The following is a 25749-nucleotide window of genomic DNA, read 5'->3' as shown; positions in this document are numbered from 1 at the left end:
CCTCTGTGGAAGAGAGCACAACAGAAAAAAGTCAGTTTGGGGCCTTAATTAAATGTTTTGTTCAAGAGGCTCTGCCGTAAGGGGGAACTTGGTGACCTCCCATTAATTGGGGCAATTTGTGGGCTAACGCTGTGGCTAAGGATTTTCCACGAAGAGTTTAAGATGCAGGGACACCAATTAATTCTAGGACTGCACAGCCAGCCTCAGGTTAACCATAGCAAGCAAGCAAAAAAAGCCAAATTTCAGGTAAGGGTGGAAAGGCAGAGAACCAATTTCTTCAAGGAAAAAGAGAATGGGGGAGAACATAATACCTTCCGATGAAAGGAAAAACTGATACAGGAATTCTTAAACTCTGCTTCCCACTGAGCTACCTGCTGCTCTCTCCTCCGCCACCCTCTCTCCCAACCAACACAAGCACACGCAATTTTCACCAACGGAAAGAAGGTGCAGGGGTAAGGGAAATCAAACCCATGGGGGTAATTACTTTTGAAGAAAGCTATGAGGGGGGTGCCTGGGTGGCTCAGTCGTTAAGCGTCTGCCTTCGGCTCAGGTCACGATCCCAGGGTCCTGGGATCGAGCCCCACATCGGGCTCCCTGCTCAGCGGGAAGCCTGCTTCTCCCTCTCCCGCTCCCCCTGCTTGTGTTCCCTCTCTCGCTATGTCTCTCTGTGTCAAATAAATAAAATTAAAAAAAAAAAAAAAAGCTACGAGGGACACAAGACTGGGAGAGGCTTCTCCATGCTAAGTTTGCAACAATATAGAAGTGCAATAGAGGCCTTTACATCTACTCAGCCTAAAGCCTCAACCAGCTTGAAGTCTTAGAAAGTCGGGCCAAACACAACTTCAGAGTCATAAATAAAAGGTGATCAGCATCTATGTAAAGGCCAAGTAGCCCACCGTTAAGTATCCGTTTAGAGACATCAGAAGAGACAGCTCAGCTTCTGCGTTCAGGGTTGTTTCAAGTTCTTTTTATGAGTATGATTTCTAATAATAATGGATTTTTTAAAGGGAAAAAACCTTATTTATGTAAGAGGGGAGTGCTCTGTAGGGGGAGCCTGAGCAGAGCCTGGTTAAACATATATACTCCCCCAGTGGGGCATCCTTAAGTGATAAGACCAGCCTTTTGACAACTTAATAACCACCTTGAAGATGAATGTGCAAAAGCCAATCTACCATTTGATAGTAAATGAACAGGGAGAAGGAGACTTTTGATCACAGAAAATGAGACCTTTCTCGGCCTCACGATGCCCGTGGGACTTGAGCACGTTCCAGGAAGTGCCCAATCAGGCGCTCATCTCTCCTCTTACTGCCCAAGGGAAAGCAGCACTGAGCTCCCTCGTTTGGCACCACTGACAAAGAAAATACACACACCAACAGCCTTCTCCTTCCCCCAGGCACCTTTCTGAGGTACCTGGGCAGCTATGCTATGAACATGACAATAGAAAACTAAGATACGTGCATATAACATTTAGTGAACTCACTCAGGTTTTATTTTAGGGACTGTTATCTATGGGGAGGCTTTTTCAATATTAAAAACAAAGCCACACTCCCTGTCCCAGCCGACAAAACATAACCCTGGTGGATATGAAGCAGATGACCTCGTACCTCGTTGGGCGCGTGCCCTCCCAGAAGGTTGGCTTCTTCTCGAGGTTCACGCTGTTCCTTCCATTCCCGATCCTGTTCCTCGGGTGATGGGTCATGCTCCTCCTCCAGACGTTCGGCCCGCCCGACCTGCTCCATCGCCTCCTCCTCCAGGGCCTTTCTGTGCTCCTCTTCCACCTGCCGCTCCTCGGGCTCTCTGCCTTCAGCTTCAGGCTGCTTCAGCTCCACTGGAGCCTGAAACTCTGCCTCCTTCTGGGTGGGAGGGTAAAGTTTTGTTTCTTCCATTCTTCTAGGAACTGCTTCATGCGTCTGCCACCCATCACTATTTCGAGACACCTAGGCCAAGCACATCACTGGAGATGACACGCTTCCATTTTGAAAGCAGTGATATAATCTCTTTATTACCATGTCTATGGGGTTACAACATAAGCAAAATCCTGGAGTCTAGAAATACAGAATCCTGACTGAAAAGTATGGCTGCAATGGAGTCACTTAACTCTTCTTACTCTGTAATCTCACCTATAAAATAGAGATAACATGAGCACAATTTCATCCAGGGAAGAATACAGTAAGTAATCTAAAAGTAAAGCCTATATGTGACCACATCTCAGCAGACCCGTCCCTCAAAAGCAATCTAACTCCTGTTTTCCCTTAAAACAAAAAGGAAAAACCCCTCAACCTTCAAAGTGATGAGGTGTTTATGTAATTTTCTTCAAGGTAAATTTTGTTTTCAATAATGATTTAAAAAGTGGGACATCTGGCTGGCTCAGTCGCAAGAACATGAAACTTTTTTTTTAATAAAATCTTTTTTTTTTAAGATTTGTATTTATTTATTGAGAGAGATAGTTAGAGAGCATGAGAGGGGGAGAGTCAGAGGGAGAAGCAGACTCCCTGCTGAGCAGGGAGCCCGAAGCAGGACTCGATCCCGGGACTCCAGGATCATGACCTGAGCCGAAGGCAGTCGCTTAAACAACTGAGCTACCCAGGCGCCCAGAACATGCGACTCTTGATTGCAGGGTTGTGAGTTTGAGCCCCTCGGGTGGGGGAAGGGTGTAGAGCTTACTTAAATTAAGAACAGAACTTTAAAAAAATATAATGATTTGGAAAGAGAAGGACAAGATCAAATTGAAGGTGAGTTGGGTTTATTTTTTACTAATTTAAAAAAAGAATGCCATTACTAATAGGCATCCATGTTAGCTAAAAATATTTGTGCCCATTAAACTAGATACAATAAAATATTTTTAACATATTAGAGTAGTATTTCTTCATAAATCAGAGGAAATCCTTTGTAAATATTTTGTATTGTTAATACATAAAATTCAACATTAAAAAATGTCTTTTTTACAGAGAACTCCTCTTCTAAAATTGGTTGGTTTAAATTGGTGTTCCTGGATTTAAAGTTTCAGAGATTTCCACGTGATCTTCATTACTTAGAAAAGAGGGGCAAAAAAAAAAGATGATATAATATCATATGAAAATTTATCACTCCTTCCCCCCTCCAACCTTATTTATTGGAAAAAATAACTTATTTGGTCAGATTGCTACTCCAAATTGAAATAAATGCGAAACCCTCTTCTTAAATTAGCAGAACTATAACTGAGAAATCGGAATGAATGAATGAATGAATGAATAAGTAAATAAATAAATGGAGGAAGAAAGTCCTCTCTCAGACATCTGAGGAGAGCTTCTGGACATGTATGTCTTACCAACGTCCTCACATACCTGGCAGGTTGGACATAATACTGCTCTGACTTAGAGAAATATGAAATATTTCTCTAAAGAGCCTTAAGTGCTTTCAAATACCTGCCATTTATCTCCACAGAATTCCTGTGAGAAAGGTTATAGGAGATAACTACTATCTCTACCTCACAGATGAAAACACTCAAGGTCTGAGTCACTAGAAGATTAATTAATCCAGGAAACAGGGAGTCAGACTAGGACAGGGAAGACGACTAATTCCCAGGCCAGGGATCTGGTCATGTTTTCTTAGTAGTAACAAAGAAGGGTCCATGAAGACACAGAAGGTTCTGTCTGTGAAGAGATGCTCTGCAGGACTAAAGACTTCGATGAAGTCTACTCACAGCGATTTAATTATTCCCATAAGATGGTCACGCAGGACACACCCTCTCAAACATTCACTGTTAAAAACAACTTCTTCGGGGAGAAAGCCGTATTTGCCATTTGTATTATGCATGTGATTAAAACAACTATGTTATACTTGAGGATAAGGGTGACCCTACTTTTGATGTCCCACTTAGGAGACACTCTTAAGCAAGGCTCAGTTTTTATGAAGAGCAGGAATGCCAAAAAAAAAAAAAAAAAAAAAGTGGATTAAGAGACTAGCACTCACACCTTTGATAGTTTTATAAAGACTTCTTAAATACAATTTTTGGCTTGTTCTGTGTGGACGTAGCACTGCATCAAGTTCAACTATATTACCAACTTTAATACTTGAGTGGGCTGTCACAGAACAGCCTCATGATCATTTAAACTTCTCACTCTACCCCCCAAAAAGCCAAACAAGAACAAAAAGAAAATTTAAAAGTTCAGATACAACAGCCCCTTCCAAAAAAATAAACAAAGCCAGTAAAGTCTTTCCCAGAAAATACCATAGCAGTAGTTCTCTGAGCGTCCCCCCCAGACCAGCTGAATCAGTTAGAAATGCAAATCTTCAGGCCTCATCCCAAAATAACTGAACTGGAAATTCTGGGCTAGGGCCCAACTATCTGCATTCTAACAGCTCTGCTGGGGACTCTGCTATACGCTAAAATTTGAGAACCACTGCTCTGGAGGAAGAGTTGGCAATATTTAGAGCAGTTCACCTGATAACAGCTTGACGGGGAAAGTGACCCCATCACGGAATACCAGTTCACGCCTCTTACCTCCCGTGGCTCCCCGGCTGCATCCTCCCTCGCTGTGTTGTCACCTCGTGGAGAATGTGTCACTTGGGTAACATTCTGCTGCTCTGCTTTCTCTGGCTTTCGAAGGCTTGGAATCCTATTCAGAGTATCTTTCAATTGTTTATATTCTGCAACTTGTGTCTGTGTATAAATTGCACAATTGTATACAAATTGTACAATTTGAGGAGGGAAAGAGATACCGTTCATGGATGGACACTACGGTTCACTGGAAGACTAGACTAAAATATTATACCTAAGTACAAGTTAGGAAAAATATGCAGATTATTTCCATGCATTAGCTATTCTTACTTGGACATGCTTAACCATTTTTAAGCACATGCAAATGAGAATTAGATATAAAGGGAAGGGAGGAAAAAATATCTAAGACAGATGTTAGCTTTTCATGCTATGTTAAACAGTCAGAATTTTTATAAATAACTTTCTGGTATAAATATCATTATTAAAACACAGTTTGCAATCAGTTTTATAGCATTAAAAAATCTGTTTAAAAATTCACACAATTATATAAATACAAGTGCAGATATCTTTTACCAATATGGTCTGAGTAATGTTTTTCAGTGAAAAGGAATCATAAGTTTAAAATAAGTAACTAAGTATGTGTGTGTGTGTGTGTGTGTGTGTGTGTGTGTGTGTATAGTTATTTATTTATAAAATCACTCAGGCCACCCACCCCCCCACCCCCCACCATCAACCTGTGCTCGAATAGGGTCCCTAACTTTCCATAATGCTTCTGGTATTGTGCTCTGAAGATTTAGGAAAGCAATAGCATAGGCATGAAATGAGCCTAGATTTTTATTCCTCAATTGTGAACCTCCTTTCTTGTAAGGTGATAAAGGCGCTAATGTAAGTATTAAACTACAATACCTCATCCAGGTGTATCTGTGTATATTTGGTGGTGGTGTGTATGTGTGTGTGCATGCACAATATTTTTAATACAAGGAGCTAAAAAGACAGAAAAAAAATCAAATACCTTCACTAAGGAAATCAATAGACACTGCTCATACTTAGCTCATCATATGCACCAACACTATTATCCTAAAACAGAAATGCTGTGTGTGTAAACACACACCTACATAAACATATCCAAAAAACACAGAAATCCATTCTGGACAAGTTTCCAGCCAGTGGGCGCAGCAGAGCGGGTGAGTGGAGGCTGGAACCCAGCTGGCACCCCCACTGCCCTAGCCATGCACCCTGGCAGAGTGCTCTTCCACCCCAACGAAGGGGAGCCTTTTTATTTTTTTCCAATTCACACAAAGGTGAAGAAGTTTTCTTGTTAAATCTGTCTCAGAGGAATGCATCCTTGTAATTTGTACAAAGGTATGCCATATGGCTAACAGTGGCCCTTATCCCAGAAATCTATCAAAACATCTGCAAACCAACTTTGGAGGTCAAAGAAAATTTTTATTTATTTATTTATTTTTTTAAAGATTTTATTTATTTGTCAGAGAGAGAGAGTACAAGCAGGGGGAGCAGAAGGCAGAGGGAGAAGCAGGCTTCCCACTGAGCAGGGAACCCGATGCGGGACTCCATCTCAGGACCCTGAGATCATGACCTGAGCCGAAGGCAGACGCTTAACCGACTGAGCCACCCAGGCGTCCCCAAAGAAAAATTTTAAAAAAGACATCCACATAGTGATACTTTTAATAAATATTTCTTCTTTCTCCTCCTCCTAGAGATATATTTGAAAGCAGTTATGCTGCAGTTCTCAAATATTAGTGTGCATTGAGAACCATGAAAGGATCATGTTAAAAGTGCAATCTCCTGGGCCCCCCACCCTAGAAATTATGACTCAGTAGGTCTGGGGCAAGGCCAGGTAACTGTGATGCAGGATAGTCTCCAAAAACACCAGTTTAAGAGTTACACATGACTGTGATGTCAAGAGCACCTAAACTCTAAGCTCAGTCTCGTCGCTGATCTGGGGCCAGCTATTTTATTTCCCTTTGATCTCCTTTTATTTAGTTATAAAAAGGACACAATGTTATATAACTCAGTTGACTGTGAACATTAAACTCCTATATAAAAAGTTCTTATGATGATCCTTGACACACTGTAAACTCAAATTCTATTGGTTTTTTTTTTAAGATTTTATTTATTTATTTGTCGGGGGGGGGGCACAAGCAGGAGGAGCAGCAGGCAGAGGCAGAGGGAGAAGCAGGCTTCCCACTGAGCAGGGAGACCGATGCGGGACTCGATCCCAGGACCCTGGGATTAAGACCTGAGCTGAAGGCAGACGCTTAATGACTGAGCCACCTAGGCGCCCCCTATTCTGTGCTTGCGGTCCCCCCACTCAACTACATTTAAAAATTGGGTTGTTGGGGCACCTGGGTGGCTCAGTCAGTTGAGCGTCCTACTTTTGGATTCAGCTCAGGTTATGATCTCAGGGTCATGAGCTCGTGCCCCGTGTCAGGCTCCCTGCTCAGCTCAGAGTTTGCTCTAGATTCTCTCTCTCTCTCTGCCCCTCCTACCATGCACGCTCTCTCTCAAATAAATAAGTCAATCTTTAAAAAAAATCAGGATGTCAAGTCACAGTCTCATAAGATGATTTAAATAAGAAATGTAGATGCTTGAAGCAGCATTTATTTTCTGAGGAGACCCAGGGAAAGTATTAATATGGGGATGGGAGGTGGGACTCGAAGTACTACACCTAGTTCTGGCATAATGATTTAAAGGGGGTGGTTGGTGGGCAGGACAACTTGAGCCCCTTCTCAAAGGAGCAGAAAATATTTTTAAAGAAATAGAATACTATACATAAGTTACATAGAAATATTTTTTTCTATTACAAAACTTGTCCATAATACTGCCAGTGTGCTTACTACAGAATTCAGTTTTGGTCATTCAATGCCTTATTTTAATTTATATTTCTCTGGATTTTCAAACTGCTGCTTAGTCTAATATTTGTGGCCATCATAGCACACAGAATATTCAAATTGGTTTGTCACATTTTTCAGCATGAAAAACAGCCTCAAATAAAATAGTATTTGGTAAAAATTTTATAAAGAGGGTTTTAAATGAAATAATCTCAAGTCAATTTAATCTGTACACCTGTAAAAAATTACCACACAGCTACAGTTTCATAGGGGGATAATCAATGACTACCTTGAAAAGAAGTCCCACAAATACAGATGCTACAGCCAATTAGATGGGTCAAGGCCCAGCATGTTATACTTTTTCTAATTTTATAAAGACAAAATATAATACAAAAAAAAAAAAAATGGTCTCCTGATAAGGACAGATAGCTGGTTTTCCTCTTAATTCTTCCAACTGAAGAAAAGTACAAACCTAGTGACTAAGCTAGCCATTCCTGTTTGTTCACTTCTCCTAGAAAGCTGTAAAACACAGTATGGTATTGCTTTAATAAGCTCTCCAACACTTGTATTCGTTCGTTTGTACATTCAGTAAATAACCACTGAGGGCTTACTTTGTGCCAGGGACTGTTCTAGGCTTTGAAAAACGGAACTTACGACTCGACTCTTGTTTTTCCTTCTCCATTGACATGAGATCTCTTATTTTCTGTAATTTGGCCAAGAACACATAAGGCTAGTCCTAAAAGGAGTGTGTGTAGGCTGGGATACGGAAGCAAGGGAAGGAGGGATGGAAGAAAAAGTCTGACAATAATTTATTTGGTAGCTAGCATCATAAAATCCTATAGATCCTATAAGAAGAGTCACCACAGGTCAGAGAGTGGCAGAAGACCATATATATGGGATAATTTCTGTGATTTAAACAAGCATTTGACCATTGCATGTAGGTGCTGGTGGAGGGTAGAAATAGTCATAGGTACCACACTACCAGTGCGAAAAACATAATCAAAGCCTTATTTAATATTCTCTTGATTGAATTTTGAAAGCATGCATGAGCCTCAGGATCAGGAGAGCTCTGTCCTAAGAACTCACTGAAGATTGGCTTGTAAGAGACTACATGCATAGAGGAATTCGGAAATGTTAGGCAGATTGTAAGGAGAACCGATAGAGACTGCTGCCCTTCTAACCTGTGCAGCAGCTAGCGCACTCTTGTGGTCTTCCAAAGTCACTACAAGTTGTTCATGCTCGGAGAGTAAATTCTTATGCTGTTGCTACACAAAAAAGAATTTTACATGTTGAGATTTAACATGCTAAGACAGATTCTTCTTTGGCTGACAGTGGTATGAGCACCCAAACGTAGCTTGCTTGCCTGCTTGTTTGTTGTTCTTGCAGCACTTGCTGAGTTTAAAAATCATTGTAGAGAGAAGACGATAGATAATAAGATAATATTCTGAAATCTAAAATGTACTACCTAAATATCATAATCCCTTACAATGAAATCAAAACCAAAGGAACAAATACTTCATTATTAATAAACCTTTGTAAATAAAAAGCTTATTAAAATGCAACCATCTAGCCAAAGAATCATTTCGGTACTAATGAAAATGTTTGGATTTTCAGACCATCTTTTAGCTTACAGTGCAGACAGATGTGGTAAAAGTATGGGCACAATCCAGTTTATGCAAAGTCCAAATAACAATGTGGATTTGAATGCAGATCAATTAGGGAATGACTTGTAAAGCTATTCTACAAAGTAAAGCAGGCCAATACTAAGCAGTCAAATGCCCGGGTTTGTTTTACCTTGACGTCTTGAAGCTGTGTATGCATGTCCTGGTGTGCCTTCCTTAGCTGTCTATTCTCTTCTCTCAAATTGTACACAGTTTCTATTTGTGGAGAAAAAAAATCATGCATAAAGCCTTGAGATTTTTCTGGCTTTTGATTCCATTACTGTCATATCTAAAACTTCACATAACTATTTTTAGGATTTGTTTTGAACTTTGACAGTATAGTATGCCAAATCAACAAAAATTCTATCATTTTGGGATGTGACATGGATTCAGCTTGCCATTCCAATACAATCTGGTTTGGTAGTTTAAATACTTTTAAGGAAGCTACACAGTGTGGAAGTTAAGGATTTCTAATTACTCAGGAGTTAAAAATGAAGTATTTCTGTAGTAAGCAAGTCCTCAGGAATAAAATGTAACAGGCAGGGATGATATAAGATTTGAGTCTCTCCACAAATTAAAAAGAAAGTTATCAAAATTAGTACAAATACTATTTCTCATAGCATGAATAATTTCCATGGACCCCAAAAGGTATTTCAATTGCAAAGACAACTCAAGAAATAAAAGAAGAGACAGAGAGAAACCCCACTTACCTGCTTAAAAATTCTAAGTATATTTTCTTTCTCCTGGCACTGAGTTCTTGCCTGATACAAATTCCCCCTTCCAATAGCAATAGAACAGTTTTTCCCAGGCCTACAATGTAGCTGTCTCAGTGAAGCCCTATAATCTCTCCAATCTTAAGCCTACCGTTCAGGGAACAGCCTGAGTGACTTAAAGATTCCAGGCCCACCTCTCCTACCCACTGGGTGAATTTCTTACTTTCGCTGTATCTGGACATTAAATGTTATAAACTGGCAGCCCTGGGGCTGAATCCAGCTCACATTTTTTTTTCTTTTCTTTTTTTTCTCCCGGCCCCTGCAGTGCTGGCCTATGCAGAGTGTTCCACATGTGAATAGTTGGCACCATTTAAAAATCAAGGATCTGGGTCTACTAAGATCTAGCAACATGAGGCCAATTCTCATGTGACAAGAGTCAGCAGAAGTTGAATGGTGGCAGGTGACAATATAATTCATTTTTCAACAGGAGATACCTTTGAAAGTAAAAGGGGAGGCTGTTAATAATGATGCTGACACAGCAGGTCTGGGTAACAGTGTGCCAGGCAAATTTTCCCTGAGTGGCAGCCACCCTCTGCAGACAAAACCTTAGCTCTCCGATGTGACACTCAGCACTGAAGAAAAGTGCCCACCCCCATCTCTCACCCTATTTTCTGTCCACTTTTACACCTTTATCATCCCTGCCTCACCCCTGACCTCTGGATGGTTGACTACGTGTAAGGGAGAGGTCAAGAACAGGTGGGAAAGGTTCTGATGCAAAGGTCAAAATAGGACACCACTGGAGATCCAAGGGGACTGTCAGTGTGTTGTTGGCTGGATGGGGCTTCAGTAAACACACACACGCAAGCGTGCACATACACATACACACATACACGCAAGTGCACACACATACACATATGCACTCACGCATACACACATACGCATACACACACTGCGCACACATACACACACGCATGTGCACACACATGCATGCACGCATTCGCATTCACACACACACACACACACACACACACACACACACACACACACACAAATACCCAAACTGCTAGCTTCTAAAGGAGTTTGAGGTCATAAACTTAATGGCAGTTGCTTCTGTGCCTTAACTGTATTGCCTTGAGTAAGTTATTTAACTTTATGAAGGCTCAGTTTCTGCCTTTGTTAAATTAGGCTAAACACAATGCCTCGCTTACAGGTTGTTATGAGAATTAAATAAAATAATTGCATGAAAAATTTCACCTGGTACTAGCACATGGTTAACATGTGCTGAGTGTCAGCTATTATTACAACAGAAATGAAAAGAATAATTACCTAAGCTTCTACCCTACCAGTTTATCTCCCAGGAATTCTAAATTCTTTTCTGATATCACATTAAACTTGACCCGAGACTACCTGGGTTATATGTCTGAGTTGCCACTACTGACCTGGGTCTGTCACTATATGCTTTAACTTACTATCTGAAGCTTTTATCAAAGGATCATAATCAAACAAAAGTGCTGACGTGGAAACTGCTCAGTAAAGTATCATCAAAGGCACTGTCACACCCTATTGTTTAAGGCCTCTGAGAAATTTCTTCCAAAAATTAACTGATACCAGAAATACAGTTCTCTCTCGCCCCCTTCTCTTTCTTTCTCTTTGTCTTTCTCCCTGCCTTGCCCCACGCAAGGGTAGGTATACTCTCTTTCTGATGAGAAGAGCCCCAAAACTTACTGCATTTCCCTTTCGGTCTTGGCTACCAGGAAGTTCAGACCAGGTTGTGAGGCTTAAATTATCTCAGTACACAGAACTACATACAATGTGTCCTCCTATTTTCCACGGTTCTGATTTATTACTTCTAAATATAATTTGTTAAAATTTTACTCTAAATGCACTTTGTTTCAAAGAAAGGAATACACACTAGATGCAAGAAAACATGCTTTATATTTCCTTTGTGAGGACGTTTCTTTGTCTGTTATCTTAACGACCCCCACCATCTGCTATATCACCAAAAGCCAACCAACGCCCCTGCACGTCTACAGCTCTTGGGTATCATCTGCTGACACCTGCCTCAACACTTTCAAGACCACCCTAACCCTTAATAGTCTGCCTCAATGGCTACTGAACGCTCATGTGCCTTCTTTGTTATAACTTACTATTGTGAAATACTCATAGACAAAATATTGCAAATAAAAATACAGAGAGGACCAAAGTACCTATCACTGAGCTTCCTTCTACGATGATATCTTATATAAAATAAAAATACTGTTTGGCACAGTATAATTAACTGGACCACAGACCTTCCTCGGATTTCACCATTGTTTTTTCGCAAGCACCATGTGACTTTTTAAACCAATTCTCACACTTCAAACTTATTTAGCACCTGAATAGGTGATTGTAGAATATTTCCCTTTTTCAGAATTTACATATACTCAGAGTGATACAATTTGTTTCATAATACCATGAAAATACCTCATGCTGACACTGATCACATTATCAGGAACTGTCCTAGGTGCTTTACATAAATTATTTAATACAACCCTATGAGGTTAATAGCTTTTTATGAATATCCCAATTTTACAGATGATGACAATGAGGCCTGTGGTGATCATACAATTTGACCATGGTCCTATAACTAGACATTAGAGAGGCCAGGACTCACCAGGGCAGTCTGACTCTAGATCCTGAGCTTTTCAAAGCTACTACTAGTGATCAACAGGTATTTTTTTTTTGGCCCCTTGGAGATTAGGAAATGCATGAGGCGACTCTGATCATCACAGTGAATGTGGAGCACTGATGGCATTTTGTGAGTAGGGGTCAGAGACACTAAATATCTTACAAAACACATAAAAAGAGAACTTTCTTGCCCGATGTGGCCTATGTGCCCCATTGAGAAACACCAAATATTCTATTGTTTCCTAAACAAACCCAAAGAGATAAGGATAATTGTGAAATGTTACAAAGAAGTAAGTGGCTGGTAAAGCACCACATGGTAAATGTGAATCAATTGCCATGCAAACAAACACAATTCTACTGCTTTACTGAAACATTACACGGAGTAGTTATTTCCAGATAAACTAGCTAATCAGACTTCCAAATACCTTTTAGCTTAGAAAGTTCTTGTTCTTTCTCTTGCTGTAGCTGCAGGTACTTCTGCTTATGGTCATTAAACGTCCTACTGAAGTCTTCTCCTTGTTTGCGATGCTCCTCCTCCAAGTCACTGTGCTGTTTCTTCAGCTCCTCGTGTTGACTCTGCAAAGATGAGAATCTGAGCAGAGATGTACATTCTCTAAATTATACCACAGTCTAGAGCCTTTCTCTCTCAAGAAAGAACAGATGCAGCAGGAGGCTCTGTTTTCCTCAGGTTGCTTTGAATTGGGGCAGCTCCCCTGCATTTCCCTTACATTTCAAATCAAGGGTTTGGGATCATGGCCAAAAATAATTTTCTCCTTAATTTTGAACATTGGTAAAAACAAGAAGTTAGAAGTTAGCCATGGGAGATGGAAAGGGGAAGGATTGGGGAAACTCCCAGGGACTCAAATTGCTGTGGAGACAAGGTAAAGCGAACGGAAAAATTATCCCTCCACAGCTATTCCAGACTTCCTCTTTCAGTCTGATGTTTTCCGAGCAACATTTTTTTATTTCCCTTCTTTAGTTTTCAGCCTTCCTGGTAACCTAGTTTAAAAAAAAAAGATTTCTTTCCGTTTGGGGGAAGTAATACATTGTTTATAGAATTATTCTTATTTACCTTACTCCTTGTCATACTACTACACTGGAACCACAATCTAGATAAAACCCACAGTCTCCAAATGCTAATGTGAAAGGGTGGTCTGCTTTAATCCACGCACTACTTTCTTGATACTAGGAAAGGTTCTGGCTTCAATAAAAAGCACTTGTTCTCCTGATACAGGAGGAAAGACAACACCAAACAAAAAGCAAGACGGGCAAGGGAGGGAGGTTGGAGGCGTGGAGATCATGGCAGGGTTTTCCTGCTGTGCAGAACCCTTGATGGCATCCACTCCTCTCTTCTAGCTTGACAGAAATCATGACTCTCTCCCCTTCCAAGTCTTCTTGACACACAACAATGAGTTTTACCCAAGAACCGAGGAAGGAGAATCTTTAAATATAAATTGTGTTCCTGTGGTAGGTAAAAGGACACATTAAATTTTAGTAACATGAAGGAGGCATTTAATCATTCTACTGCCCCCAGTGTGCCTAAGATAAAAAGAAACATCTGAGGAAAACCACTGTGAGAAACTAAGCAAGCAAACAAACAAAAAAGCCCTAAAAGAGAAAGAGAAGAATAAAATTAAAAATTAGGTGACCAGACAGACTGATTTACAAGAAAATGTATAATAAGATGACTATGATTGTTGTAATTGGGTGGTAAGATGAGGGAACATTACAATTCTAAGTCATTTTTAGTGAAATATGACTTTAAGGTACCATCCTACCATACAGATCAATTTTCTGTAAGCTTTCCTTAATCACTTGAGTTACTTAGTTAATTCTTTTATTCATTCATTCATGAGGAACAACTTTAAATTACTCACTTTCAACATCTGATGTTGCACATTCAATGCACTGTATCTGCTATTGGAATCTTGCTGTAAATTGAAAAGAAAATAGTTAACACAAAGATAATGAATCTGGTTCTCTTGCTAAACATAGCTTAAAGCACTTAATGGAAGAATTCCATTTATTTCACTTATATAAGCTACAATGAAGTCTGTGCTTCAACCAGGATGTCTCTAGGGCCATCTCTTTATTTAATGGCTGGAATGAAGTCTTAACATTCCTGTAAGTTTGCTAGAGTTTAGTAAAGAAAAAGCAAGACATGGAATCGTAAAAAAAGCAGCTTAGCAGGGGCCCTGGAAATGATTTACTTCCCCTCTCAAGCTGAGAAGAACCGAGGCTCCGATGCACAAGGACCTTGTCCTGAGTCACTGTCACTGTGCATGGCTGATACACTGTGCCAGGTGCTCAGAGGGGACTAGGTCCAGGCCTCACAAGCTTTGAAGGGAAAAGGCGCTTTCCTTCCCTGAGCTTCAGTGGGTAAGGAATTCTCCATATATTACTTTACCCAAATGAGACTCCCATTTCACAGAGCGAAGAAATGGAGAAAGGATAAGGAATAAGTTGAGGGCAAACATTTCCTTTAGTAGCAGAGCCAGGACTGAAACTTGAGCCTAAGCCATGTTCCAGTGGTGTACGTGTGTGTCCCAGTAGAACAGCCTGACACATGGACCTCACACATGTGCAGAGTCCTGGGCAGCCGTGAGCAGTCTGTACACAAGACACCCAACCATTTTCTCTCCCCATGTGGGGCTCTGCTATCTGACGCACCACACCCCCTGCTTTGGCTCCAGCACAAGCACACCCGCAACCAGTTGTTTCTTTCATTTTTTTACAATTTCTAAGATGAACTGCATTTTTACTCTATTGATTTATTTTATTGCTTTACTCTTTTACTTTACAAAGAAACTGCATTATGAAATGCACAACAGAAAACACACAGCTTTGGCTGGGGCTTTTAAAGGCGGTAAGAGTTGAAAGCTGACAGTCTCCCAGCTATCCGAGGAACTGACTCTTCTCAGTTTTAGTACTACAAAATGCCAGTGTTTCATTCAACTCATGGTTATATATTCTTCTTGGAGTAAGAGAAAAACTTGCTTTTCTCCAGTTAATTTGGACTGTGCAAGTGACAGTAACATTGCAGGATTTTTTTGGCAAGCAATAAATACATACATACATATATACATACGTGTTAGTATATTTCAGCCTTTCAGTCCTAACGATCAACATAGCAAAAGATTTTGCCACTATTATTTCCCTCTCCTTAAGTTTCATAAAATAATTAAGAAAAAGTCCAAAACTTACCCTTCCTTTATTTAGTGTTTCTTGTGCTTCTAACTTATAAACAAGAAAATCTAGAAAACAAAAAATGGAGAAAATTAGGCGTGATTAACTAACTCATTATGGAATTTTCAAAAGAATAAAAGCAAATTTTATTCAGACTTGTGAAAAATATTTAGTTTTAAAAATCTGCTTGGGGGCGCCTGACTGGCTCAGTCGTTGAGCGTCTGCCTTCAGCTCAGGTCATGATCCCAGGGTCCTGGGATCGAGCCCCGCATCGGGCTCCCTGCTCAGTGGGGAGTCTGCTTTCCCTCTCCCACTCCCCCTGCTTGGGTTCCCTCTCTCACTGTCTCTCTCTCTCTGTCAAACAAATAAATAAAATCTTTAAAAAAATAAAAATAAAAACAATCTGCTTGGTAACATACTTTATTTTGCCTCTTAAGACCTTTTTAGAAAGAGTTGGGAAAAAAAACTATTACATAATTTTCAGCTTTATTTTAAAGCTGTATATCTTGAATAAAGGAAATACACATTATAACCAATTAATTAGAAGTGAATTTAGAATGTGCACTCTGTGATCAACTTTCCTTGAAATTTAGGAGAAAAACAAAATGAGGCATACCTAAAGACAGAGATGATTTATTGCTATCCACTAGATGGCACGCTAAAATCATTCAGGACTCGAAAAGAGACATCAAACAGTGGAAACCATCTTTAATGCTCTTAAAGCTTTATTATCCACTAGATGGCTCTATAAAATCGCTCTGCATTTAAAGACAAGGAAAATCCAAATCCTATCAAAGCATTTTAATGATGTTAAACCCCTATTCTTCATACAGGCTCAGTGCCAGGGTCAGCAAAACACCCTAACCCATACTGCCCTCCCTCTACCCCACACCAACATAGTCAGACAGAACACCTAACTTATATTTCCTCCCAAGATTTCACAAAACATGAGCTAAAAAATAAAGATAAGAATGTGGATCACTTCAAACCACAAGCTGTATAAAGCCTATGCTATATAGAAAAATTCTGATAAAAGCATTGCCCAATGCTTGTGCTAGATGCTAATTTTTCAAACTGAATCGATCAGCTGTGCCAATAAGTCTTCACAAGATGAAAACAAGTGCGTAACTTAAAAGACACCATACAAAAAAGAGACGCCATACAATATGATCAATTTATTATGTTGTAAATGTACATATAAGAATGTATGTATGTACACATGTGCGTGTATATGAATGTATAAAATCTGTCATATTCTAGACAACACATGCTGTTACTATCTACGGACAGTATTTTCAGGTATGAGTAACATATGTGTGTAATATTCAGATGAAAAGCTGTTTATTTCTGATACAATATGTGTAACTAATAATGTGAACTACCTCAAGGTTGCAGCACACTGAATGAAAGATTCAGAATCCAGTCTTAAGCAGGAATTACTGTGTGGTACAATGCATAACATAGTGCTTGACTTTCTCTGTCTACCTATAAAAGTGACTTAGGGTTGATTTGAGAAATTTCTTAACAAAAAAAAAAAAGTAAAGCAAGCACATGATGTTTCAAAGTATGATAAAAACACAGAATACAAACTGCATTTTATATTTACCTTCTTTTGCTTTCTTATGTTCAAGTCTTTCCTTTTGCAAGGATTTCTCTAATCTTGATCTGTGTTCATACACAACTGAAAGAAGAAAGTTAAAATTTGTCTGCAAAGAATTAGAAATTCTAAAGTAAAATTCACATCAATTTTCAAAATGGGGGGAAACACTTTAGGGTCTTCACAATTAAAATAAAAATGTATGCGTTTATAAGTTCCACATGCTGGGTAAAAAACAGCCACAACAGACGTAAGTCTGAGCTGACTTCCGCACGGTCTGCCCCTTTATAGAAGCAATACTAAGCAATACTCTGAAAGAGGTTTCCTTCCATCTTCTTTACCAGCCCCTGCTCCTCCTCCTGCTTCTCAAAACCTTCTCTGTGAGGTTCCATGTCTTTTCCTGGTAAATGTGTCCAGTCTCTTGACTTCCACCACCGTTTGCACAGCAGTTAGCCCCACACCTATATTTCTGGCTCCCACCTCTGTCTTAGGTACTAGTACAGCATTTCCTAAAGATTCCAGGGTTTTTCCACCTAGGTATCCCATAAGTACTGCCAAGTCCACATGATCTGAATTGGAACTAAGGCTGCTGGACCCATGAGAAAACCTCAGCACCCCATCGGCATAAAAGAGATGGTGTGTTCCCCCACATCAAGGAAAACACAGGTGAGAGAGCCACAGAAATGAAGGGGGGAGGGCCTCTACAGAGAACCTGTGAAAGTCAGGTTCACATCTGCCATGGTGCCACGGTTCCCCTACCTGCCCTGTCTACTCTGAAGACGCCCGCGTTGCCTGGCGAGTAGAGAGAAGTGTGGATGTCCTAGGGGGAAAGCAGGGAGGAGAAGCTTATCAGAACTCCCTTCCCCACCTCTGGCTTCACATCTACAGCAAACAGGAGCTCGAAGAGTGGGAAAAGCTCTGCCTTTGAATGAATAAAATAAGAAAACAGGTATTTTATTTATATAATAAAATGTATGCATAGGGACTAGACCAGACATAATACTTACAAGACCGAGACTGTGTTTATGGATAAAAGTTATTAATACTCTCTTTCTTTTAATCTGAGAGAAGTCAAGAAGTATCCAAGTCTGTGTTTTCATTCTGGGACAGAAAACCCAGCCTCAACAGAGTGGTTTGTAAAAGGCAAAGAAGGGGAAAAAAGGCAAAAACTGAATTTCTGAGGTAGGCTTTGAATCCTATTTGTGCAGCAGTAGGGTCACCTATGATCTCATTCCTTGCCAAACTAAGCCCAAGCCGTCATTTGCTTCTTCGACCAGTCTTTAGCTGCCTTTGGCTACCTAAGATACAATTTAATCATCAATCACCGACTCGCCAGGTACAACACATCCAACTGCCCAGCACTACTGGCCATGCCAAAGGGCCAAGGTCACAGCCACTCCCCTCCCTCACACCTGCTATAACTCTCTGCTGCCTGCCCTTTCCCCAGTGTCCCAGCTGCCAGTTACCAACCACTGCTGTCCTCCTTCCAACATGCCCAGCATCTCCTGGGTCCTCCACCTTCTCCCCAGGCTGCATGTCTCATCTTGCCATCCCACGGAAACCTTCCGTTTCCAGGGCTCCCTCTACAACTACCACAGCCCCTACCTCCTCTCACGCTTCTGCTAACATCTCCGGGCACACCCCCTAAGAATGCCTGCTGCCACCCGAACTGGCACGGCGTCCTCCCCCACAGCATGTGTGCCTCAATCTCAGCTTCCCCCGCAGCCTCAGCCTGCCACAGGTCATCCTAACAATCCCTGTCCCAGTCTTTTCCTCTGCCCGGGTTCAATTTTTTTTTTTGCCAGATGACCCCTACCCGCCCCCCCCGTGCTATTATTATAAAGGATCCGATATAACTCTGCATTTATTGAGCCCCTACTATGTATCTGGAACCACATTATGTGTAGAAATGCAAAATGAATAGACATGGGCCTTGGCCACAAGGAGCTCAAGCCTAACACAGTAGATAGGTTAGGTAATTTTTATATAATTAGAGCTAAATACATGTAGCATAATAAAAGTACATTTAAGCCCAAGGAAAGACAAGGATGAGCTCTGGATGGGAGAGGGGTGAAGTAGTCATCAGAGGTACTCATCTCTTGGCTGGCTTTGAGAATGAAGAGCAACTTGATAGGAAAGGGTGCCACGGGAGAAAGGCATCTCTGGAAGACATCATAGGGACAAAGGCACAGTGGTCAGAAATTGGGCTAAAGGTAGCTGAACTCCAAAAAGCTTGTCTGTAAGTCCATTGTTGAGAAAGTACATTTTTTTCCAAACAAATCTGTACAGTATATAAGTCCCTCTGCTGATTTCTAAAAGCCTATTAAAACCAAGAAGTTCCTTGAATTGGTACTAGGAGTATCATCTGGAATGATGTTTGGAACACAGCAGAGGAAAAAAAGATTAGCACTTTAAGGATCTCACTAAGGCAAGCCCTACACTGCATGCTTACAGTCTTTGAGAATTCCAGGCAGGCAGGAAAAGTGTACAGGGAACCAGGTCTATTACAATGCTATCCTGATATCCCAGAGGCAAGAACGGGATGGCAGAGGAACACCTGAGCCCCCCAGCTGGAAAGAAATACACTCCCTCTCCTCTAATCCACTGGCCAAAGTTCCCAGGTCTGGGTAGGGTCATGGAAACATAAACATGCCAGTTAAAATGGAATTGTGGTGCACGAAGTGGATATATCACAGATGATTTCAGCAAGCACGTGCATCACTTTCAAAGAAAGGAACAGGAAGAATAGTCACGATCTTTTTTCCAATGGAACTGAAGTGGCAGTGGGGGTGGGGAGGGCCCAAGTTTAGGGGCTCCCAAGGAGGTCAGGACCACTAGAGGGAAGCGATTCCAGCCTAGAAACATCCATGATTTTAAAAGACAGCAGCATAATCAACAAGACAAACAGGAGAGGACTGCTCACCACCTATCACCGGGCACCTCAGACTCTAGGTAGTAAACCTCGTTATGGAATGGTAATGATAGATGGGAAACAATAGAAGGGGAACGCTGCATTTGCAAATTACAATCTGGTGAAATTCTTTGCTTAAGATACAGCAGCAATCACTACAATCTTGCTGTTGCAAAGCCAGGCTTGTATGGGACTTGGTAATCAGGTAATGACTGTCTTTGCACTGGGAAGCAGAAAACTCATCAGTATTATTTCATCTTCAGTAAGAGTGGAGAGTCCACTAGATTACAGCAAGTAGAGAGGGAGTATAGGCGATGGGATGAGAGGGTGGGAGACCCTGCTCCATTCTTTAGTTTCTTCCCTGCAAAGCGGCCGGGTAGATAATGTGCCAACGGCTGGTGCAAAGTACCCATTTATCATACTGAACCACACAACTGTCTTTGACAGTTTTACGCTCAATGGGAATTGACACACTCAACATATTAATAGCAGCGTAGTCTCAAGAGCCAGAAAATCCTAGGATACACAATTACAAACTTTCATCAATAACCTAAACAGATGCTACACAATGTCCACTAAGAGAAGGACATGTTTGTGGATTTCAGTCAAAATTCAAAGGTCTTGAGAAATCTTGAGATATTCACAGATGAATAAGATGGCATCACTAGTAGCAAGATCCAAGGCATGAAGAATGTGGTTTTGCAAAAGCAGTGAAAAAAGATGTGGTAAACAGGAAGAGAGGATATACACACAAACCATGAGGTAATTGTACTGTTGATGTTTTCTTACTCAGAACTGGCCAAGACGTTAGTATAGCACCAGTTTCTAGTCCTGTCATAAAATAACTGAAGAACGCAGAAATGGCGTCAGGGTGGAAGACTATGAGCAAGGGGGAGGGGAGAAAAGGGAGCGGCAGCGACTGGCAGAGGCGAGAGGTGGGAGAAGCGCCCTTCCTTCCTCAAGTTCAGGAAAACAAAGCCAAAAGGAGCCTTAGAAGATAAGCTGAGGACACCACATTAGGGAAGGGAAAGGGGGCGTGAAAAGTCACCCTTGGAATTGCAAATTCGAAAAAGAAAGGCAGAAAAAGAAAGAGGCAGGCGGTAACAGAGTGGTTGAGAGCTCGAGTCTGGTGTCTGGACTCAAATCCCAGATCCATTCCCTATGGGGCAAGCTGCTGAACTTCTCTGTACTTCAGTTTCCTGACATCGTCTATGGGAATAATGACAGTATCTATCTCTCTGGGTGGAAGTCAGGCTTAAATGAGTTAATATGTGCCAAGTGCTTAGAACACTACCTGGCACAGAGTAAATGCTAGAAAATCCTAAAATACTTTTTTCTCCTATCTGTGGTGGCTTAAGATTGCCAGAGAAGGAATCAGAGGCTTTCAACCCTACAATTAAAGTCTAATAATAATGAAGTAATTGTGTGTGTGTGTGTGTGTGTGTGTGTGTGTGTGTATATACATATATATATATATAATATGGAGAGAGGGCGGGGGACTCGAAAAGGCAATAAAATATTAATCTCGGTTCCCTTTTACTTAAAAGAAATTTTTCCCTTAAAAAAAAAAAAGAAGAAAGTAAATAATCAGTCCAACAGCTCCAAAACTCAGAAGCCTTTTTTTTAATATAAACTGAAAGACAGTAAAACAGACCAGATAGAATTTTCGTGTCCTTGTAGTTCTCCTAGAAAATTTCCCTATCAACTAAACATACATACACACATATACCCACACTCCCCTTTAATTCTTTTAACGTGCACTCTCCAAGCCTTTGAGCTAGTGATTTATCTAGATAGGTTTACTGTTTTCACTTAGAAGGAGGATCCGCTAATCAATCCTTGTCACCTATCTCTATTTTTCTATTTATACTCTGAAGTCAAGGGCATCAGTCAAGATGAGCTAATGCTGCTAGAACCTCTACAACAAAAAAGGTACATAATGAATATTCTCAAAGCCCCAGACAAGTTTAAGGAAAAATAAGGACAAAAATAATGATTCAGTCTTGGCATTCAAGATTTTTAATGCAGAGTAACACTGCAATGGGGATACGATTTGAATCACAAGAACCCATGAGAAAAAGATGAAAATGCATAATACTCATCATCTCCCCTGCTTCCTGAAAAGGAGTTTAATATTTTCCATGCAGTGGAGAATGGAAAGAGGTTTTACTCCTCCTTCAAGCACTCAAGAGTTTAAAATCATGCCAGCTTCCTACAGCAATTTTCCATTTGAACTCTGACTTCCTCTGAAAGTCATAAGAGAAATTAGCTGTATACATCCACTTATGGGCAAAATGCATATACATGACGTTTCAGGGCAAACTGCTCCAATTCAGAATTAAAAAGCAACACTCCAAAATTAGAAAATATTGCTAAGTGTTTTAACACCTTAAGCCAAGAGAGGGCAATGTTTCTTTGGCAGAAACAACAGCCCGTAAAATTTTGCTTTCAGTCTTGACAATAACATAAGGTTTTAGCTTTATAAAAAACAAACAACTGTATGAAAGTCACACAATTCAACTTGTGAAAACATTAAGAATTGCAAGTACCTTTATCACTTTACAGATGATAAAGATTAAAATGAAAAAATCTGTGCTTTTGACAATTGTGGTTGAAGCTTTTTTTTTTTTAAGATTTTATTTATTTATTTGAGAGAGAGAGAGAGAGAGAGAGCAGGACGAAGGACAGAGGGAAAGGGAGAGGGAAACTCAAACAGACTCTGTGCTGAACGAGGGGCCGGAGGCAGGGCTCAATCTCACAACCCTGAGATCACAATCACCTTGATCATGAAATCAAGACTCAGCCGCTTAACCGACTGAGCCATCCAGGTGCCCCCCTGGTTGAAGATTTCTTAAGTAGGATAAGCAAGAGGAATGACAAAAAGGAAGATAAATTGAATCACCTTAGTTGCCAGAACATAATACTTTTGGAAGATTTGTTTTGTCTTTGTTTTTAGGCCTAAAATAGCAGATATTTATTACAGGCTTTAAGAACAGTTTTCTGTTGTGGTTCTAACTCACCAGACGTGGGGTGGAGAACAGCCGCCCCCTCTTCCGTAGAACAAGGACTTGGTAATAAACAAGAAGACAACATCATAGATACAGTTTTCCAATTATCTTTCCTTCCTTCATCATTTTACCTCATAAGGAGTCTGAGAAAGAACAGAGCAGATCTACTTGGAAATTAACCCCTATAAAACAGCCAAGTAAAAGAACAGCGTGGCGACATTTTGAGGATCTCACTGGATCCTCCCTCCAGCCCCCAGGGGGCAGGCAAGGGCACTCTAAATTTGCCGGCGGCGTCTGAGCCCTACTCCTGCACGGTCTTCGTAACTTCACTATGACCTCTCACAGTTAAGTCCAGCTTTTACTTCTCTCATCCAGTCCGCTTGACAATTTATAGCTGAATTCAATTATTAATTAACCTTTTCCTATGGTTAGCTCCCTTTACTAAACTACATAGTCACATTCCGCGCCAGGGGGCAAAACCTTGCAGTGGCTTCCCGTCTCGCTGAGTGAAACCCAACCCCCTCTCAAGGCTTCACCAGATTGTTGTCCTGCTGCAGCCTGTCCCTCCTTGAACAGGCCAGGCCCCCTCTCACCTCAGCACCTTGAACTGCCTCTTGCTGGCACCTCCGTTGCTCCTTCTCCAGGTACCTGCACGACTGACTCCCTCATTTCCTGCAGATCTTTACTAAAAAGATACCTTCTCACCAAGTCCTTTCCTGGACAACCTATCGAGAATTGCAACCTGCTCCCCACCCTCAACACTTTTGGTCTCCATTCCTACTTTATTTTTCTCCTTAGCACCTAACACTCTACAGTACTTATTTTTTTTTTTTTTTTTACTTAATTTGTCTTATTTATTCTCTTTCTATCCCACTAGAATGTAAGTTTAGTCGGGGTAAGAATTTCCGGTTTGCCTTCTTTCATTCCTATATCCCTGGCACATTGGATTGTCGACATTCTATAGATAAGTAATGAACTATATGTGCCTTGAAGGCTGGGATTGGCTATCTCCTTACTCTTCCTCTTCTATATCCCAAACCTTCATTACTACTTCCGACCCAATACCCCAGTTCCTAATATCTAGTAGTGTTCAATAGCTGTTAAGTGAATGAATGCATTTAGAAGAGATTTCATACTTTTGCTCATTTGCCTGCCATCCTTTATGTCCAGGCACTTTTAAACTAAATTTCCACATTTGTTGGCTCATTAGTACTCGCATATCGCAGAGAAGAGAGAAGTAACAGAGTAGAGATTAAATATAAATTTATCTGTTGATGTGCAGGCTCATAAGATTAGCATTAGTTAAATCATAGCCCTGGAATATAGACGCTTTCAGGACGCTGAGAGAAAAAAAGGACAGTCTGATTAGGTATTTTTCTACTGCATGGCAATTGAAGGTTTTTTGGTTTTTGGGTTTTTTGGGGTTTTTTTTTTGCTGCACAATAAAGTTCCTATAATAGCTCACACAAGTGTCTATTTTTAAGTTTGCTAATGCATACAGTTTAGGAAGTCGTTTAAATGGAAATTTTAAACCAGGATTTGAAAGGTGCTTAACTGCCTTCTCTATTTTGGATAAAACTATACCCAGGCTTTCCCTCATGACACTCTCGGAGATTTGGCTTTTTCAAATAAGGATTACATTAGCTGACTTAAGATATATTTCTTCATACGAGTCTTCTTTCAAGTGGTGAGCTACTAATAATCATTCTTATTATTAGATGAAATCTATTCACTTCTCATGAAAGGATTCTTTTCTTAGGTCTTCAGAGCTATTATATTACAGCCCAGCAAGTGTTCCAGGCACCTTGGGAAACACAAAAGTGTACGATTGACTTAAAGCTTATAATCAATGAATTCGGGCTGTGAGAAGAGGCAAAGCCAGGTAAAACAGTAAGGAGACAATTAGAGCTCACCAAGTTAGGTGAGCTGACATAATGACTTGCCGAGCCAGCAGATTTTTAAACAGACTCTCTTTGTAGGAGGAGAGGAAAAATATCCTCCTGTCCCATGAAAATGTTGCACTCTACAAAGCAAAAATTATATACATAAATTATACATATATATGCATATATATTAGAAACTTAAGGACTCACAGTTAATAGAAGCAAAATTATTCTGAAATTAGATGTATATAAATAGACCCTGTACAGTAATATTCTTCCTATCTAGCAGTCAGATTTTAGCAGGACAGCATCCCAGTGTTTCAGGAAATAATGAGAGAAAGAGAAAGAGGGAAAGAGGCTTTTGGTCACCCCAAATTGATGCAAGGATGTAGAAGAATGCCCTTTAGATGGGCTAAAATATGCAAAAGCATATTGGTTTTATAAAGGACTATGCATTTATGCATATACTTTTCAAAACTAATGTGCTTGAACCAACCAGAAAAGACATTTCATTTTCCTAAGTGATCTGATTTCATCACGGGAACCTGTTTCTATGGACACTTCCACCAATACCAGCAAAGAGGAAACAACCTAAAGTACTCAAGTATCAAGCCCTAAGAGGTTTTTACTCTGTATAAACCTGCATGGCAGAGCATAACCACAAGGAGGGCAGGATGAGCCAGGCTACAACTGACTTCTTCAAATCAACACAACAGTACACAAGCAACCCCATCTTCATCCAAACTCCCAATGTCACATTTTCACCTCAAGATGTGAAATAATGCAATATA

General features: G+C 40.5%; 1 protein-coding gene across 5 annotated transcripts in view; it reads right to left on the bottom strand.

Annotated features, from left to right (window-relative positions):
• Positions 1–25749, bottom strand: part of GOLIM4 (golgi integral membrane protein 4) — a 77855-nt gene that overhangs the window by 15601 nt on the left and 36505 nt on the right. For 2 of the 5 annotated variants that reach the window (XM_025879362.2, XM_025879369.2), the window contains exons 2-9: positions 17166–17240; positions 15578–15627; positions 14251–14304; positions 12799–12949; positions 9127–9209; positions 8514–8597; positions 4484–4642; positions 1605–1937 (exon numbers count right to left, since the gene is read on the bottom strand). In XM_025879362.2, the coding sequence (XP_025735147.2) occupies positions 1605–1937; positions 4484–4642; positions 8514–8597; positions 9127–9209; positions 12799–12949; positions 14251–14304; positions 15578–15627; positions 17166–17240 (989 nt within the window). Of the gene's footprint in view, positions 1–1604; positions 1938–4483; positions 4643–8513; positions 8598–9126; positions 9210–12798; positions 12950–14250; positions 14305–15577; positions 15628–17165; positions 17241–23087; positions 23234–25749 lie in introns of those variants that run through there. The other 3 variants (XM_025879378.2, XM_025879389.2, XM_073897660.1) reach the window with 2 other exon arrangements.

This window comes from Callorhinus ursinus, unplaced genomic scaffold (assembly GCF_003265705.2).
Source record: "Callorhinus ursinus isolate GAN/ISIS: 27379988/994484 unplaced genomic scaffold, GSC_fseal_2.0 scaffold1, whole genome shotgun sequence".
In the NCBI taxonomy this organism is placed as follows: Eukaryota; Metazoa; Chordata; class Mammalia; order Carnivora; family Otariidae; genus Callorhinus; species Callorhinus ursinus.
The sequence above is the reverse complement of the archived record's forward strand: the minus strand, read 5'-3'. Positions and strand labels throughout refer to the sequence as shown.